The sequence below is a fragment of the Crassostrea angulata genome, chromosome 9 (assembly GCF_025612915.1).
Source record: "Crassostrea angulata isolate pt1a10 chromosome 9, ASM2561291v2, whole genome shotgun sequence".
Lineage (NCBI taxonomy): Eukaryota > Metazoa > Mollusca > Bivalvia > Ostreida > Ostreidae > Magallana > Magallana angulata.
In genome coordinates, this window is record NC_069119.1 from 35,824,867 (window position 1) to 35,844,131 (window position 19,265).

Here is a 19,265-nt window from a genome sequence, read left to right on the forward strand (position 1 = left end):
TTCTTCACTTCACCTTATAGGGAAATACTCTAATTTTAAAGGTAACATATAAGGGTAGTTTTCTTGATAAATAGTATTTTTTAGCCAAACTATAATCATTTCTTAAAATTTTAGGCAAATTTGATGATTAATTTGTTAACAATCAAGCCTCCTTAAAGCTCTGTGTAAAGATTTGAGGAAACATTTTAAAGCTACTTTGTATGATTTTTTTCATGTTGTAAATATTGATTTTACTGGACAGGTTATAAAATACAGAATATACAACGTGACAACCATCTAAATACATATAAAAGCATGTTAAAAAAAATTGATAAAAAAAGAAAATACTAGTATCTTATACTTAAATTTTATATCTATGGATAAATCATTGTAAAAAAACATGTTATCTAAGAAAATATTAAATATGTAGATATTCAATGTTTATCATAAACATATCATGTAATTTCAATAAAATACTATTATCTAAAACTTTACATTATCCTAATATCAGTCATACTGATCTAAGGTAGAAAAAATCATTGAACCGCAAAAATATTTTGTAACCAAAAGTCAACTGGATTTATATTTATAAATAAGTTTAATCAATTTGCATACAATTAATATATATAACAAACAAGCATCCCTACTGCTAGTATATTCGTATATAATTGTTATATATTGCGCAAACCTTAATATCTATTAAAGCCTTTTGTCCATTTTCGTACAAAAATACAGATCTAAAAAACAACGATACTTAAACAATGCATAAAAAATAAAACCTTGATGAAGCATCCCACCTTAAATGTCAAATCTATCACAAAAATATAAGCTAAATACAGGTTTATCGAACACGCCAATCTAAATCTGCATCAAGGCGTGCATTGATGGACTCGACCTAGGTCCTAGGTCAAAAATAGTGTCACAATGAGAAATGTACTTGTTGTGTGTTCTTGATCCAATCGATACTGGATGTCATGAACATATCAATGTATCTGTGTCCTAATGAATATTCCGATATAATTACACGAGCATATATCAACGTAATTTGCAAATAAAAAAGTCGTGGTTGGCTCTCGATGATTTGATTGACAAGTATGTCCAATACATTTGCCAGCGAAAATGCAATGTGCCGTATGTTCAAGACGGCGTACAAAAAGTCCTTCCTCCCTGCCTTGAATATGAGAGAAACGATCAATTACAATTTGATGAATTCTCAATATCTTTTTAAAAATTGGATTTCGATCCGCTCGCTTTTTCGCTATGTGTAAAGATTAAGCGAGCAGATCTAAAATCTAACTTTAATTAGATTCATTAAATCTCTTTGTAATAGGTCAGAAACATGAATATGTGATTGGCCACGAGTACTAAGAAAAATTGCGCGATGTATTTCGAGTGTATTCCGAATGAAGATAAGATGTAAACATTCCCCATCATAAATCCCCGTCAGGAATCTGTTTTCGTTCCTTTGTTAACAAACATGGCCAGCATAACGAAGAAATTATAGTTAGGTCATATTACACAGATACAAGGAGAGCAAATGTGTGAAATTACAGCAAAGTATCCTTAAAAAGTAGGTTAATAAATTCATGCAATCTTATTCCAAGAGACTCCTATTCCAGAAGTGCATATTAACTATTCCTCCATAGTAGAAAAATCCACAAAGAGAGCGAATTGCATCCATGGATCAATCAGTGGGTAAGGATTGCGATTTAAAAAAATCCAATAACCACTGTTTTCGCGCCGTCTTATTTTCGCCCTTTTCCACTTGCCAACAGTTTCGCCCCGTTATGAATTCGCCCAGACAAAGTTGTGAATAAGAAAGCAAGATGATTTGAGATATCGGAAGTCGCCCAGTCTTAAATTCCCCCTCTGACAACGAGGGCGGAATGGGCAAATATAAAACGGGGGGGGGGGGGGCGAATATTTCCCGGTATACAATATATTTTCTAACGATAATTTGTTGTAATTGTATTGATCACATTGTCAATTTCATACAATAAATTTTTTTTCGATGTTTCATTCACAAATTCCTCCATGGACATGTGTATAGAGTTGACTTCCATATTGCATATTTGAATAGAACTGACCGTATTACCGTACGAAAACATTGCTAAAGGTAAACCACAAATAGGGTGAATTAATGACCCCATAGCGTGCAGTCGATGTTTATTTGTGGTTTTATTTAGCCACACTACGACAGAGAGTATATGTCATCTTTAACAAGAGCTATAGGCAATATGCTCAGATATTTTAAATGAATGTATGTGTAATGTTAACCTAGCTCTGCACAAATTGGACATTGATTTTTCTCCTTTTGGTTGTTTTTATGTTGTATATTTTTTTACACCGTATAATGCTGGTACCAAAAAATGTACACGTGCCTTTGATTTGAGTTATTATTATTTTAAGTTACCTCAATACACCAAGACGTACCTTTTAGTTTTTAAGACAACACGCCACTTTTAAAGAGTTATTCGAATGTGATGATAGCTCAGTGGTTAAACTACCGGGCTTGTAGCCCGCATATCACGGGTTCGAATCCGCCCTATTTTTGCCTCTGTTCATATTTACGAAATAAATTTTTAAAAATCATATTTTTCGCAAATTTGATTTATAAGGTTCTTATCCGTCATGCAATCCATCACAATCAAGAAATTTCTGTTTAATTGAGAAAGAAACTAGAACCATTTTAACAAGATCTTGGACGTTCGGGAGGATGTAAATATCTTTTTCGTGCATCAAAACAAGTTTAAAGGGACGCTGGTTTCATGTAAAATAGACGGAGATTTATGGTGTTCCGATGGGGCCACTTCGACCTTCGCACTTTCGCCTTTAGGTCGAGGTGCAAGAGTGCGAAGTTGCGAAGGCGAAATTGCGAAGGTGCGAAGGTGCGACGGCGAAGGAGCGAAAGTGCGAAGATGAGACGGTGAAGCGCGAAGATGCGAATGCGAAAGTGCGAAGGCGAAGAAGCGATACTACTATCGCTCCTTCGCCATCGCAACATCGCACTCTCGCCTTCGCATCTTCGCGCTTTCGCCTTCGCCTTTTTATAATTGTGGAGCTCTCTATCGTTTAAAGACAATTTTAGCTGTATAAAAGGACATATAAGTAGACGATGAACGTTTTAGAATTTATTTTCAACAGCCTGTGCAGATCCATAACTTTTTCTAAGGAAAGGGGGGGGGGGGGGGTTCGAGATATATATTAGAGATTTTATTATATATAAGTAATAAAATTACATTTTCCGGGGGGATGGGATCCGGACCCTCTCTCCCCCTTTACTGCATGTGTGAAGTTATTAATATTGGATTTTCCGGGGGGCGTCGCACTCTCGCACTTTCGCCTTCGCAACTTCGCACTCTCGCATCTTTGACCTATTAAATGCGAAAGTGCGAAGGTCGAAGTGAAACCCTTCGGAACACCATAACTAATACAGTGTACCCACAAACTTCTACAGAGCGACTCCATTCGATGATGCTCACACAGAAACAAAAAAGAAGGTTAAAAAGCAATTTTCTTATGTAGCATCATTATTTAAAGACTGCGGGGGGGGGGGGGGGTGGGGGTGAACATACAATATTTTGGTTAATTTTTTTTTAAAAATAAGTCCGGTTTTAAAATGATAGGACAGCAACTAATGTTCGCAAGAAGAAGGGAAGTAGTAGAAAAATGTATGGCGAGAGCGAGCAAAATGCAAAACCAAAAACAAAACAAAAACGGTTTGCTCCCGTTTTGCACTTTGAAAATCTGATCGCGAAAAAATGTTGGCAAAACTGAATTTTTTTAAAAGTTAGATAATAATCATTAAAAAATTAGCAATAAATCGTTTCAAATGATAAAGATGTGGAATTTTTTATCAATTAAAAAAAAACAGGTAAATATGAAGTAAGACGTAGAGTACATATGTATACATGTAATTGATACCAAGACACAATTCAGGCCGATTGTTTTGTTCCAATAAATTATCAATTTGTGCCAAAAGGGAACGCATCAATAACATTTTGTGGCTGTCAGACGAATGCATTCTAGTACAATGTACAGGTGTAGTAATTACAACAGGTATGGCTGACCAAGTGCGTATACCTGTCCATCCCCAATGACGTACAAACAAACGATAACTATGTCCATTTATCAAATCTCGTGCATGCACTTTTAACCTCAGTCTTTGGTTGGGGGAGGAGGTCGTGTTTTTATCAATTTATTTTCAGCAACAAACACAATAAAACGTACATGTATTATCTTTTGAGAAGTGGATAGCCATAGCCAACTACTCAAAAGAAAATAGATAAAACGTAGAAGCTCGCGTTTCAAGGCTGATTTCAAGTTTGACAAGAAGATTCTTGTATATTTACATTTCAAGTGTCTTTGCCTGTGATAACATTACGTATCGATTTTGTACTATATAACCCAGAATACAAGTGACGCCAAATTGAGGCGCCAGCGGGGTTTGCTTATTTATATTTAAATATTTAATCGTACGATGGCTAAAAAATATATAAATATAAGTAATAAGGAATCATTCTTTGAATATTATAAGGTGATAATTTCGGTCGTGGCGTGATCAAATCTATCATAAAGCCCTTCAGGCTTTATTGGATTTGATCACGCCCCGACCGAAATTATCATCTCATAATACTCAAAGAATGATTCCTTATTCCTTATATAAAGGTGATTCCAATCTATGGGCATTGCACGATTCAGTCGATATAGGTTTGTTCAATGAGGCTCAGTGGTCTACAAATTAACCATCGAATCTATGTAAAACTTTAAGAAATGATTTGCTTACCTATAAACTATTATAAACTAAAGAAAAAATCAATAAATTTTGAATTTTGAATTTGAGTATTTTCCTATACTTTTGTATAGAGCTTTTCTTCCAAAGGAGATCAATTTAATATAAAAATGGTCCCGACCATAGAGCTCTCTTAAGGAACCTTGCCAAATTCGTTCATTGGAAAAAGCAATTCTCACAAATGAAATAGCATTTTGCCACTATACATATCTAACAGAATGATATTTGATTAAAAAAAAAGATGTTTTGATTTCTTAATGAAGTGTCATGATCTATATATCAACATGTAAAATATACATTTTACATGGTGATAATAAATAGGACATCAAAGTAATCAAGTGTAGCTTTGGGAAAGATACTTATTAGAAAGGCGGGATTGAAGGACAATGGTTTCAACTAAGAAATGTGTGTTTGACACTAATAGAGTTAATGCAATTACATAACAATTAGCGGATTAACGCAGGTGAATAAATGGGCGTTTACCTGGACGATGGTCAGTTAGGATCAAGAAATATATTCTCTGATTGGGTGATTTATACATGTCAATTATTTAGAGGGTCACGCCAGTAATATAATATTATATGTTTTAGAGATGATTGAAGTTAGTTGAATAGAGTCAGAGTTCGATAGATAGAGGTTAAGAGTCAAGATACAAGTCGTCCGTCTAATCCGTTACGTTTTCCCTCACTGTCATATGTAGGTTAACATTAAGTTAGAATTATTAATAAGCGCGTTCCCCCTTTTTTAATGTGTACGGAGTGGAGAGTAACTGTTTGTATAATTGTGTTATTAACTGGAATAAATGTGGAAAATACAGCGAGTGTTGAGCTAATTCCCTAGTAATCGCCCGGTACAGAAAATACCCCATACGGTACAAACCCGGCGGTTATAATATTCTCCACCAATTGTGACCGCGTAGATTTGCACGGTGCTAGGGAATTCTTCTGGATCTGCATCGGTCGTGTGCAGTACGAACCGGGTGAGGGAATGTTGGCGTAAAGGGTATAAGGTTGAGGCGCGCTGTGGGCCGTAAGCTAAAACGAAGGGTAGGTTTGCCGTATTCCCGAAGGTCCACCAGTATACAGTTCCAGAGAAATAAACCAAGTGATGAAGGATTCCGTATTTATTGGTCGAGATTCAACGATGGCAACATTTTAACAGACAGACATTTTACAAACAAGTCGGATATGGCCAGTAGTGGCCTCCGGACTCTGGGTGAGTCGGACGTGGCCGAGGCTGGCCGCCGTATTCCAGACTGTCGATTGACAATTGTACAAAACTATATAAAGGAATCTGAACAATGACTATAAATTGACAGGTGATGACATAAGTAAGCTGAGTGAAATATTGACAGTTATCAAATAATTAAATAAATTCAATGAGTCTTTGATGTCCAAGACATGAAAAACTGATAATTGCACAATGTTGTTTTAAGAGATTAACAGTCCTTGAGACATGGCACTCTGTCTCTTTGAAATCACATATAGAGTCCGAAAAGTGTCAATCACTAAATAAATAAGTAACTTTGTAAGAAATAAACTGTGAGAAAATATTACGAAACAGATGTTGAATTTTAAAAGTAAAGTCCAAAATAAAGTTATAATTAAACAGTGAATTTTGCACGGTGATAGTTTCCCACCGCTCCGGGGAAAACACGTCCTCGTGTTTTGAATGGAATATCACATTTTGTTTTCTCTGTTCTTTGATTTTCTTACACCTGTGACGGACGTTTGAGGACAGCTGCAGTTTCTACAGTTGACCGTTGTTTCCTGGTGATGAACAGAGAAAACTGTCTGCATAGCTCATGGCGGCTGGAATTTTTGTTGTCCATCGTTGTTACGTTGAGACTGAGTTGATGTTCAATGGGGGAACTCGCTGGCCGAAGAGGTCCAGGATCTGACTACTGCAAAATATATGCAGCAGCCCCGGGCGTTGTAATTACCCTTAGGATTCATCCACCAATTATAACCGCCGGGTTTGTACCGTATGGGGTATTTTCTGTACCGGGCGATTACTAGGGAATTAGCTCAACACTCGCTGTATTTTCCACATTTATTCCAGTTAATAACACAATTATACAAACAGTTACTCTCCACTCCGTACACATTAAAAAAGGGGGAACGCGCTTATTAATAATTCTAACTTAATGTTAACCTACATATGACAGTGAGGGAAAACGTAACGGATTAGACGGACGACTTGTATCTTGACTCTTAACCTCTATCTATCGAACTCTGACTCTATTCAACTAACTTCAATCATCTCTAAAACATATAATATTATATTACTGGCGTGACCCTCTAAATAATTGACATGTATAAATCACCCAATCAGAGAATATATTTCTTGATCCTAACTGACCATCGTCCAGGTAAACGCCCATTTATTCACCTGCGTTAATCCGCTAATTGTTATGTAATTGCATTAACTCTATTAGTGTCAAACACACATTTCTTAGTTGAAACCATTGTCCTTCAATCCCGCCTTTCTAATAAGTATCTTTCCCAAAGCTACACTTGATTACTTTGATGTCCTATTTCTTTGTTACAGTTAAGACGTTTGATAAACATTAATTTACATTCTATCACATCACAGTCAGGAGGAATTTCACGATAATTAAGAAGAGTAAATACGTTAATTTACCAACAAGCTAAACTATAGAAAATGTTCGCAACATGTAAAATATACATTTTACATGGTGATATATATATCATGTAGTGGGTTTTATTTTCGTAAAATTTTGATTTTAATTTTGTTCTAATAAATTTGTCTCATCAATATGAAAGAAATATATAGTTTCCATGTAAACAAATCAGTACAATGTTTTATCTTCTGGTTCCGATAGCTTTATGACGAAGTTGACATGGTGAAAGGGCTTTACACCATTCTATGGCGGCGGAGAGGTCACCACCACAGAAGTCCGGAAAGGCAAAAAAAATAAAAAATAAAAAAGATTGTAAACGAGGTCAACGGACAGTAGAGATATCAAAAGTAAAGATTTAAATAACAAAATACTTTCTTTGGTGATTCATGCTGGTATGAAGGTAGCATTGCAGGGAAACAAAAAACAAATAACCCGCGTTTTAAGAACTATGTTATTTTTCTACAATGGTCGCTACCTCCAAAACCCGCATGAATCATCAAAGAAAGCGTTTTATTGTTTATATTTAAATTATTTCTGATAAAAAAAAATATCGATTTAATCATTATGGGTAAGTAGAATTACCTTAAATTTTGTTAATGTACATCTGTATGCAAGATACAATAAATAGTAAATTTTTCTTACATACGAAGTTATTATTTATTACAGTCATTAATTGTTTTCTTTTTAGTTTTGCTGACGGTTTCGACCAATCGATAAACTGGTTAGAATTGAATCAAGTAGCTACATAGCATGTATATTGCGAATTGCTTAAGGTGAAATGGGACAATTCCATGTTGTGATGTATTTCCTATCGAAATAAACAATAAAATCAAGTATTACTAGTATTTTATAAGTTTTTTCTTTCCCAAGTTTGGCACTAAACAGTGTGGCGCAATAGGTTAGAGCATTAACTGCGAATCTGTAAGTGATGTGTTCGAATCCCGCGGGGGCTTTTATAATTTTACCTTTTTTTTAAAAGATTTCAAACATATTTTTTGGACGAGTATTGTAGAATGTGAAAATTCTAAATCGATGAAAGTATTTTGATTGTAATGTACTTATCCCATACTACCTGAAGAAGGCTGAATGGTCAACAAATTATATCTATCTTAAAATTTATGATATGATATTAAAAGATATACCTATTAAGTTTAAGAAAGAAAAAATCTTAATACTATATACTAGTAGCTTTAAGATTAGAACTCTTCATCTCAAGGAGATGAATATAGTCAAAAAAGGGTCACAGTTATCAAACCTTCTAAATACATTTTCACGACTACATCACACGGACATGACAAGTTTGGATGTATATAGAGAAGGAAGCGAATCAACAGGAATATGCTACTGTATAGCCAAGTTATAATATCGGATCAGATTATTGCATTAATGGGCGAGTTGGTACACATAAATTCTGACTTTTGACAGTTCACCGTGGCCCCGAGCTTTAGTATACAGTAAAACACTGTTACAGCGAATACACTATATAACGGATTCACACTTTCAGTGAAGTCAGTTTTATACATGTATTTAATTAATTTGACGTCTCTAACGGATGCATGGTTAGTTGGATTTACTTTAAAAGGGGGAGGGGGTGGGTAGAGGCACTGATTTGGAAAATTTACTCTATCACGGTGCCTACAAAAATCCTACCGTTACGTATTAAAATGAAATATTGTTGATACATTGAAGGGTCTTTTTTTTGGTCTGAAAATGGCATTTTTCATAAATTAGAATCTGTAGAGTTTCGAATGTCAACATGGTGTGTAAAAAACATTGTTGAAAAAAAGTTGAATTCTGCAATTATAGAATTACACTTTTTGAAGAAACGTATTTATACAGCTTCAAAATGGTTTGTTATGAACGATTTGACTGTTATTTTCAATGCAGCTTTATTAATTTTCTCCAAAATCGTTTTGGAGCGATTCTGCAATTTTTGTAAGCACTACATTACGGGTATATGGGAGGGATTTTAATGTGGTGCATGAAGGCCTTTCCCCAGACAAAGTTACATTATTCCAACTCAGTGAAATTAATAGCATTATTATAGGCTTAATGCTTGGTTATGCAAATGTCAACAATATACGGTGTGTCGATGTATCTATTTCGTAAATTTATGTCCGATATCATATGCAATGTCGACCCGTGCATGCACGGGTAAAAATCTAGTTGAATAGGGAAAAAAACTTAATTCGGAAAGCCATTTACATGTACTACTACATAATCTGTCGCCTATATTTTGGTAAGGTCATCTAATGATATACAAAAAAAACCCCCAAAAAACAAAACAAAACAGAACTTCATTCGAAAAGCTCGGGCTTTACAGGGTTGTACACGGCTGGTTTTCGCGGGGTGTTGGGTAAGTGATGCAACCTTGATCCACGTGAGATGTCATGCTCTCCTGGGGGCCATCCTTCTACATGGAGATGGACTTCGGGTCTCTACGACATGTACCAGGTTATACATCTTTACAGCATTCATCGCTAGGACTCCGTGGTGGAGGTGAGAATTTATGTTCTTTTTATTTGTTTTTATTTACCTACAGTGTTTGTTATATGAGTGATTTATTATACTTTATCAAACTAAAAATAATGTATTTCACCATTTTGATAGAATTTATTGTAATACAACCCTTTTTAGAGGGGGGGGGGGGGGTGTTTTATTTTGGGTTTTTTTTTTTGGGGGGGGGGTTGTTGTTGCTTAAATAGGGATTGTTTTTATTAAAGTAGATGATTTTATAAATTAATTGCATGAAATTTAAAATAAGAACGTTTTGCTAAAGCTATGCGTTAAGAACAAACTTTATAAATTTGCTTTGACCAAGATTAGTGTTAGATCTTTTCAGGATTTTATCACTATTGCTTATTTCTTAATCTAGTAACTCATAAAAACTTGATCTTGTTTATATTGTATTTTATTGATTAACAAATTTGAAATTATCAGCTGATAGAAGTGGAATTATTAACAACTGAAAATTATTTGAAAGAAGGAAACAATATTCTAAAAAATTGAGAAGGTTTTCACCAATCATTTATAATACCGGGAATTTCATGACAACAAGTTTTATAAAATAGGTCTTGCTGACCTTTAATCGGGAAGTGTTTCACGTAGTGATTATATTATTTTAAAAAATCTGAAAAAGTCGCATGAGATTATGCGGCACAGTAACAACTTATTTCAACTAAAATTTACAAAACTACATAATCCAGGGGTTCCAGAGTGACCCTTCTCCTTCTTAACTCAAACTTTTTATGTTCATAAAGTAAATTACCACAAATATGCCTTTGATCCATCTAAAAAACATTTTATTTATTTTGACTAAACCCCCCCCCCCCCATCCGGGCAAAATTTGCTGGATCCGTGCATGATTGTAGTATTGATCACTACATGCCAAAAAGCTGTTATTCCTTATCTTAAAATATTTATTATATTCTAATCTGAAAATGTCTAATTTCCAAATCTTAATTTTTTTTATTATATCCTAATCTTATAATGTTTATGATATTTTAATCTAAAAATGTTTTGATTATCATATCCTAACCTTATAATGTTTATTATATCCTAATCTCAAAATGTTTATTATATCCTATTCTTAAAAAGTTTATCATATCCTGATCTTAAAATGTTTATCATATCCTAATCTTAAAATGTTTATCATATCCTAACCTTATAATGTTTATCATATCCTAATCTTAAAATGTTTATGATATTTTAATCTAAAAATGTTGATTATATCCTAATCTTATAATGTTTATTTTATCCTTATCTAAAAATGTTTATCATATCCTAATCTTAAAATGTTTATGATATTTTAATCTAAAAATGTTGATTATATCCTAACCTTATAATGTTAATTATAATCCTAATCTTAAAATGTTTATTATATATCTTCATCTTAAAATGTTTATTATATCCTATTCTTTTAATGTTTATTATATCCTAATCTAAAAATGTTTATTATATCCTAATCTTATAATGTTTATTATATCCTTATCTAAAAATATTTATTATATCCCAATCTTAAAATGTTTATTACATCCTATTCTTAAATTGTTAATTATATCCCATTCTTAAACTGTTTATTATATCCCATTCTTAATCTGTTTATTATGGCCTAATCTTAAAATGTTAAATCCTATTCTTAAAATCTTTATTATATCCCATTCTTAAAAAGTTACAATATCATATGCTTAAAAATGTTTTTATATCTTATTCTTAAGAGGTTGTTATTTTCAGAACTCCTTTTTTTCCTTGATTTAATTTCTCGCAATATAACCTACATATAAATGATACAAGCGGGAAAGTGCATAATATATATACATCTATAAACAAACAATTTATAAAAACACTTTTTATTATTAAGAGATGTCTTATAACTGCGGGTGGATGAGAACCAAAAAAAGAGAGAGCAACGCGCATGTCTAGAAAATGTTGTCTGAAAAGTTTACATTGGTTTCCTTACGGCTGCTATAATGTACCTGCACAATATCTCGTTACATAATTCTAAGTGTTGCCCGTGCAATGGACAGTTATATCACAAGGTGTTTTCCATAATTAAAGATGTAACAGTCATATCATGTAGTGTTACGAAATTATACGGTTTCCAGATGAACAACCAGGGGCTAATTTGATCGGTGTCTAATTTTGCAATCTCGGCAGTTGGTTATGGTATTTCACATATGCATGTGTACGTTCCCTTCCCAACCACTGACAGACATTTTCAACAATCTTCGCACAAGACAATTTTAATTGAATTATTTTGAAGTGTAAATAATTTGCTCCTTTTTCTTAAGGAAATAATTAGGAAATAATGAATTAAAGGTTTGGCGTTCTGAAAACTCTAATAACCCCAATAAGTCCAGTTTACACCGTGTCCACAAAATTAAATCCTTTTCAGCCATGCTTAATGAATAACTGATGCACGGAAAAGTCAATCTAAAAATCATTAGGAGAAAAATTTGCAAAGAACACCTTACAAAGAAGAATGTATGTTTATAAAACAAAACCTCACGATTCAGGAGCATTTTGTGAACTCACAATTGCTCCTATAGGGTTCGATGGTCGATATGTACATATAACAATATTTAGACTGTTTTGATCTCCTTTAGAAGAAGAGCTCTATATAAAAATATAGAAAAATACCCCGACATAAAAATGTAAAATAAATAGATTTTTCCTATGCTAAATGATGGCTTATTGCTAAACTAATCATATATAAAATTTGAGGTGGATCTGATCGTTAATTTGTTGACCATTCAGCCTCCATAACTTTTCTCTCAAACTGAACAACATCGGGGGGAGAGAGAGAGAGAGAGAGAGAGAGAGAGAGAGAGAGAGAGAGAGAGAGAGAGAGAGAGAGAGAGAGAGAGAGAGAGAGAGAGATGGTAAAAGTCGTGTCGTGTCCGCACAATACTGGTATGGCATCAGAGATAGTACCGAAATTCAAGGTCTGGAGAAAGTCTATATTTCTTTCTTTAAAAAAAGAGCAATTCTTCTGAAGAAAATACCGGTATGCAGTTTACGAAGGTCAAAACTCGTGAAACGAATACCTAAGTAAACCAGTATGTTATATAATATAAAAGTAGGTCCATGCACACGATGAGCCCTTTGGCTAGAGAGAAGCACAGATCAGGGTGTAATATTACACTTTCGTGTACTTAACATTGGGTAGGGTTAGATTGGACCGAATTTGTAGACAGGCCCAATACAACTCGTGTTGCCAATAGGAGCAATATGGCAATGTTCCACTTGTTTCGATTTCCATTCTTATATGAATGTGATCTAAAATTTTGATTATATAATTTTTGTCTTGAAAAAAAATTGCAGATAATAGGCAGACGACACAATGAGGAGAGACGTGATGAAATGTCTAATTCTGTGCTTGGTGATATCACAAATGGTTATTTCTACCGCTGCTCTGACAACAAACAACCGCATCCTCCTGAGCACCGCGGTGGTCGGCACTGCTCTAGCGTTTTCTGTCTGTAAGTATATATACATTCTATGTTTCTTGATATGGTCGCACATCATTGTAATTCGGGAGGCTGGATGGTCAATAAATTAACCTTTAGAGCGTCCTTAAACTTTGAAATCTGAGATTTTTTGCCATAAACTAACATTTAGTAAAGAAAAATATCCAAATATTTTAAATTTACAATTTGATCATTAAACTTAAATCTTCATTTATACAGAACTCTCCTTCTTTAGAAGATTAAAATAGTCTTAAAATGGCTACGACCATCCAGGCCTCTTAAACAGTATTTCTAGGGCACGATTTGTAGCACAATGTTTTGCATACTCTACACAACACATTATTCTAGTTCACGATGTTTTTTTTTTTATCATACTTCAAATAAAACCCCCCAAAACCAATTCTACTAAAACGATTATATAGTCAAAGATTGTATTATGTATGGAGGCTGGACGGTAGACAAATTAACCATCAGTTCTACCTTAAATTTCCAAATACTGTGGAATCATTAGAGTTCGTGGTGGCTCAATTTTCGTGGTTTTCGTGGGTAGTCCTCCCCCACGAATTTAAATCCTCAACAAATACAATTTAAGAAAGATTTATCTTTGTTACTGAAACAGTAACCGACGCATCCACGAAATGACATCCTCTAGAATGAACAAAAAATTCACAAGTTTAAATGATTTCACAGTATAGGATCAGTTTAGTTGTGAACTATCATTGAGTCTTATTAATTAGTTTATCTTTAAACAGAACTCTTCTTAGAGATTAAAAAAGTCTAAAAATTGGCCACGACCGTTCAGCCATCTTAACCATTTGATATTGCATTACAGCATTGCAGTTAAAAGATGGATTACACATTGCTTTTTATCATGCTGCAAATCAGCATTTCGAACAAAAGGATTTTATGGATAGGATTTTTTAATATAAAAAAAAATAATTAAATCTATTCTGCAAATAGCACACTGTACATAGTTAACCATTTTACTGCAGTGCAGCTTTTTAGTGAGAGGAACTATTAAACAGCGATTTTTTTTTAAATTATACTTAAAAAAAAATTGTAGAGAAAGTATTCATTTGAAACACATTGTAGTTAAGCGTACTCCAATGTGGTATTTTAGTGAAAGGATGTATTGAATTATATATTACTTTTTATTAGAGATTGCAATCGATTGCAGAACTGCTAATCGGTAAACCGCAAATCGTTTCGACGGGTGTCCTTAACTGTCACTAATTTACCATCGTCGGTGACCCACGTGTGATTCACATCGATTCTCTCCATCATGTTTGAGGAAACTTGTGGACTCAAAACCGTGGTTTGCGACGATGCTAATTTACATGTAACTTCAGATACCAGTGATTTAAGTTTCGAAATATAGGAAATGAAATTTCATCAAAATGTACAACTTTATGTATTTAAGACGACTTACCGATTTCTGATTTTGTAACCGGTTACCTTCGTTCCGACTGAGTGACCGGTTAACCGGTTAGAAATTGCCATTCCTACTCTTTTTATCATACCTTGTGAATATATTATAAAACCCCGCAGAGATGACGTGGTATGACTATGTCACCATCTCCTATTATCAAACGATCAAGAACAGCATTAATCCAATTTTATTATTCATTGTAGAGGTTTTTAAAATGTGAAATTTCAACATTAATTTAATTTACAGGGGTTTTAAATCAAAACATTTGTATTAGCCGTATCATTAGAAGCATAGAGTAAGATTATAATTATATCATTAACAAACTGTAATAATCAATTACGGTGAATCATTAATACAGTATATATATACAGTAAATAGGAGACAAAATGTTCGCAGTGGTATCATAGATAGCTATTCTTTTTATATATTGTGAAATCATTAAATTTCATGGGTGCCAATTTTCGTGGATGGCTTAAATTTTACAGGTTCGTGTGGACGTAATTTCGCGTATTTTTATATATCTACAAAAGGAAATATGACTTTATTACCCTAATTTATCAACCCGTGAAGGATGTTATTTCGTTGATGAGAGGTACCCACGAATTCCACGAAAATTGAGCCACCACGAAATCTAATGATTCCACAGTAATAATGGACAACAATCATTCAACTTTTAATAACTAAAGACTTTTTTTTGGTTTTATTCAGCCGGGGACTACGTGTTCAGTGTTGAGGAGTTGGCGCTACTGTCTGCTGGCATCATGTTTCTGTCCTTCTATAACAGAGACTCGGCCACATCCGGTAAATCATATTCGATCTTTAAATAAAATAACTATGCAAAAGTGAAAAACCATGTTTCGTAATATTAATATTTATCAGAATATAATAACAACCCACTATAGTCCATGGAAATATATTATCATAAATTTTAGTTTTATTTATTGAAAAACAAATGTGTATCTTTATTTTCACTACAAAATGACATTCAAAACTGAATTTTCGACAATCAATTATTTATCCACAAAATTGCATATTTTTGCCTTTGTGTCTTATGTACTTCAGATACTAGTATATCATTATCTTTCATAAACAAGAATTGAATTGCTGTTTAAAGAAACTCTTCAAAATGTAGTGAGCCACCTTAATCATGTAGTAATTAGCCACCTTAATCATGTAGTAATGAGCCACCTTAATCATGTAGTAATGAGCCACCTTAATCATGTAGTAATGAGCAATCTTAATCATGTAGTAATGAGCCACCTTAATCATGTAGTAATGAGCCACCTTAATCATGTAGTAATGAGCCACCTTAATCATGTAGTAATGAGCCACCTTAATCATGTAGTAATGAGCCACCTTTTAAATGACGTAGTCCTGTATTTCTAGGCACATCCACATCCACGTGCACGGCGCCGGACTACATTCAGGATTCGCTCCTGGGCTGCTACCGTCTCCAGGTCGGGGCGCTTCTGACCTACGACCAGGCCAAGCTTCTGTGTCAGGCCGATGGGGGGCGACTACTGCTGGTCAACTCCGAGGCAGAGGCCACGAGGCTCCAGTCATTATTAAGTATGTTTCCCTGTAATAAAAGGGACATGGTCAAGATATTAGTTAAATTCTACTTTTTCTGTTTTTAATATTTACAATGGTTTAGGAATGCATTTCTAATCATCAAATGAAATTTGAGAGTCAGTCATAGAGTTATAAGCAATATACAGGGATCATCAAAATTCTTTGTCATGTAAACAAGACTTGTGCCCCGTTTTTGTTTACATGGGTTCAATATATATATATATGTACCAGTAAAAATCTTTTTTCAAGCTGATTTGTCTATCTTCTTATTCATTTTAAGCATAAATAAACAGTTCCGAACGTTTAACACATTAATTTTAGTTCTATAAACTGGATTTTTAACTTCAACATTCAAAATGTAAACAAAAACTTTGTTTACTTAACAAAGAATTGTAAGTTATGTAACTTGCTTATAACTTAACGAATGACACTCAATTTTTGATTGCCTATTAAAAATGCCTTCCTGAAGCATTGTAAACATTAAAATTGGCAAAATAATTTTTTACCCAAATTGTGACCATGCCCCTTTAATTACTAGCACTGGTTTTAAGACCAGATAAAAATTATGATTACTTGCACACCAGATATGCAAGCAATATATTACGTAATCATATCATATGATGTTTAAATATCAAAAATGACCAAACGCCATGCTTTAATTCTACCTTCTTTTTAAAGTTGGAACTACATTTTTGCGCATAGAACAGTTTCACCGCTTGTTTCATCAACATCCGCTGTCGTGCACCGCAACTACATGTATATATAGCCTAGTCATTGCTTGCGCAATGAGCCTGGATGAAAACCAATCAAGAAGATTGAATGAATTTACGACTTTTGGCAATATTCTTTTGTAGACAATGATAATTTTTGCCAAAATATCATCGCTAATACTTTCAGTTAGATGTGATGGGTAATTTGTTGACCCATCCAGTCTCCTACTATTTACATTGCGCTGACAAGGACCGGTTTACATTACACGGTAACACAGACGACTTTACAGAAGTTTTCATAACGCGTTAACACGCACGGGGTTGGTTCTGTAGAAATTCCGTAACGCGACAGGTGTGCGACCAAAATTTCATAACGCCGTACAGAAAAATGTTTATAATGCGCTAACAACGCGCTTGTTGGCAGAAATTCAAAGCATGCATACGCGTGTGGTTATTCAGTATGACTGGGTACCTGTCTGGTTTATGAGATAACAACCGTAATACAAATTTTATAAGTGCTAGCTTTATGTATGATAAAAAAATGAAAAATTGTATGATATTGAGATTATTAAGCAAACGTCTTTTTCAACGTACTTCCGCGACGTAAAATGTTTTCAAATAAGTAACATCAAGGTTTTATGTATATACATGTAATTGTAAAGATTTGAACGACAAAAAATTCTTCTCTATACCAAAATACCATATTTTTTATTCCTTATTATTTTTTTTTTGCAGTGTCGGCCGGAATACAAAGACTGTGGGTACAGGGGACACGAAGTGCAGTCGGGACGCCATATTTGGCTGACGATGGGACACCCTTGCCCTACACAGGACCGACGGGGGTCCTTAATAACAATGAAGCAAACAGTGTGCGACTGAGTTATGAGTCCAGTAATGCGCAAACAGGTTTCGTCGGTTACTCAACCACTGACACACTAAACACATTTATTTGTGAAATCTGAATGCTCCAGGAATCTAACGATTATGTATGAAAATGGATCAGTATTTTATAAGGTAGCCCACTACATAATTTTTTTTCGACAGCTTAACAAAATGGCGAATAAAAGGTGTACTAGTACCATTTATTTGTGAAATCTGAATGCTCAAGGAATCTAACGAGAATGTATGAAAATGTATCAGTATTTTAAGGTAGCCAACTACATAATTTTTTTTCCATATTTAGAAAGACACAGCAATCATTTTTCTTAAATTTACGTATAAAAAATTGAATCATCATGGAGTTGCCCCCGCCCCCCCCCCCCCTTTTTTTTGGAAGTAGGCAAAAAATTGAAATGAAAATAAGGATATTAAGAGTGAAATTTAAGTTATAGATACACTACAGCCCCCCCCCCCCCTTTCACGGATTAGAGTTTATCGGGGTTTTTTTGCTTGTGAAGATTTATTGGATGAGTTTGGTTTTGTTTGAAAAAAAAGATATCAATAATGTAAAAATTCATAATGATGATATTAGTGCTGTCCAATGAAAGGAAAAGGATAAAGCAAAGAAAAGCAAAAATACTACTATTGTAATAGTATCTACCGTTACTTTATGATATACTCGTTATTTCTTAATGTATACGTTCATCATAATATCTTGTACGGACATTTGTTTGCTTGTTAAATAAATAAGTGTTATTTTATTATTATGCGCATTCTCTTCCTGAAATTTGACGACACCACTTTGATAAAGTATGTCAAAGAAAACCAGAATTATTTATTACCGTCTTCATTTATTTATATATGCATGTATATGAAAATGTTGTACTAGAACTTCTATTAAACTGAGAAAATATAAACCTCTTATTCAGAAATTTAATCCCTCCTGATATGGCTGTCGGTGTGGGATCATGTTTTAATCTACATGTAAATAACAGGCAAATGTGCATACATAAACTACAAGGCACGCGTGCTGTTGGCTGGTTGATCTAGATACATGTACACCGATTGCTGAAACCAGTTTGAGGTTTGATATCTTAGAACATATGTGTAGTTTTAAATCTGTATAGATAAGAGATGACAAGTTTACCTGTTGTTCGATTCCAACTCTAATTATGATAATACATTTAAATATTTAATTATTCATTCTCTCTCTCTCTCTCTTTCAATCTTGCAAAAAGTATAAAATGGGTATTTTACAACTTTCGAAACATGGGAGGCAATTTCATTTGGG

At 33.9% G+C, this 19,265-nt stretch overlaps 1 protein-coding gene and 1 long non-coding RNA gene across 2 annotated transcripts; one reads left to right on the forward strand and one right to left on the reverse strand.

Annotated features, from left to right (window-relative positions):
- Positions 1–9,819: 9,819 nt before the first annotated feature.
- On the forward strand, positions 9,820–18,125 carry LOC128164121 (uncharacterized). Its single transcript, XM_052827867.1, has 5 exons — positions 9,820–9,914; positions 13,239–13,396; positions 15,522–15,614; positions 16,200–16,382; positions 17,831–18,125. The coding sequence occupies exons 2-5, from the start codon at positions 13,258–13,260 to the stop codon at positions 18,055–18,057; spliced, it is 642 nt and encodes a 213-aa protein (XP_052683827.1). The 5' UTR covers positions 9,820–9,914; positions 13,239–13,257; the 3' UTR covers positions 18,058–18,125.
- LOC128164124 (uncharacterized) lies at positions 15,462–16,255 on the reverse strand. Its single transcript, XR_008240902.1, has 2 exons — positions 16,170–16,255; positions 15,462–15,630 (listed from the first exon to the last, which is right to left on the reverse strand). It is a non-coding gene; the product is annotated as an uncharacterized LOC128164124 (long non-coding RNA).
- Positions 18,126–19,265: the final 1,140 nt, after the last annotated feature.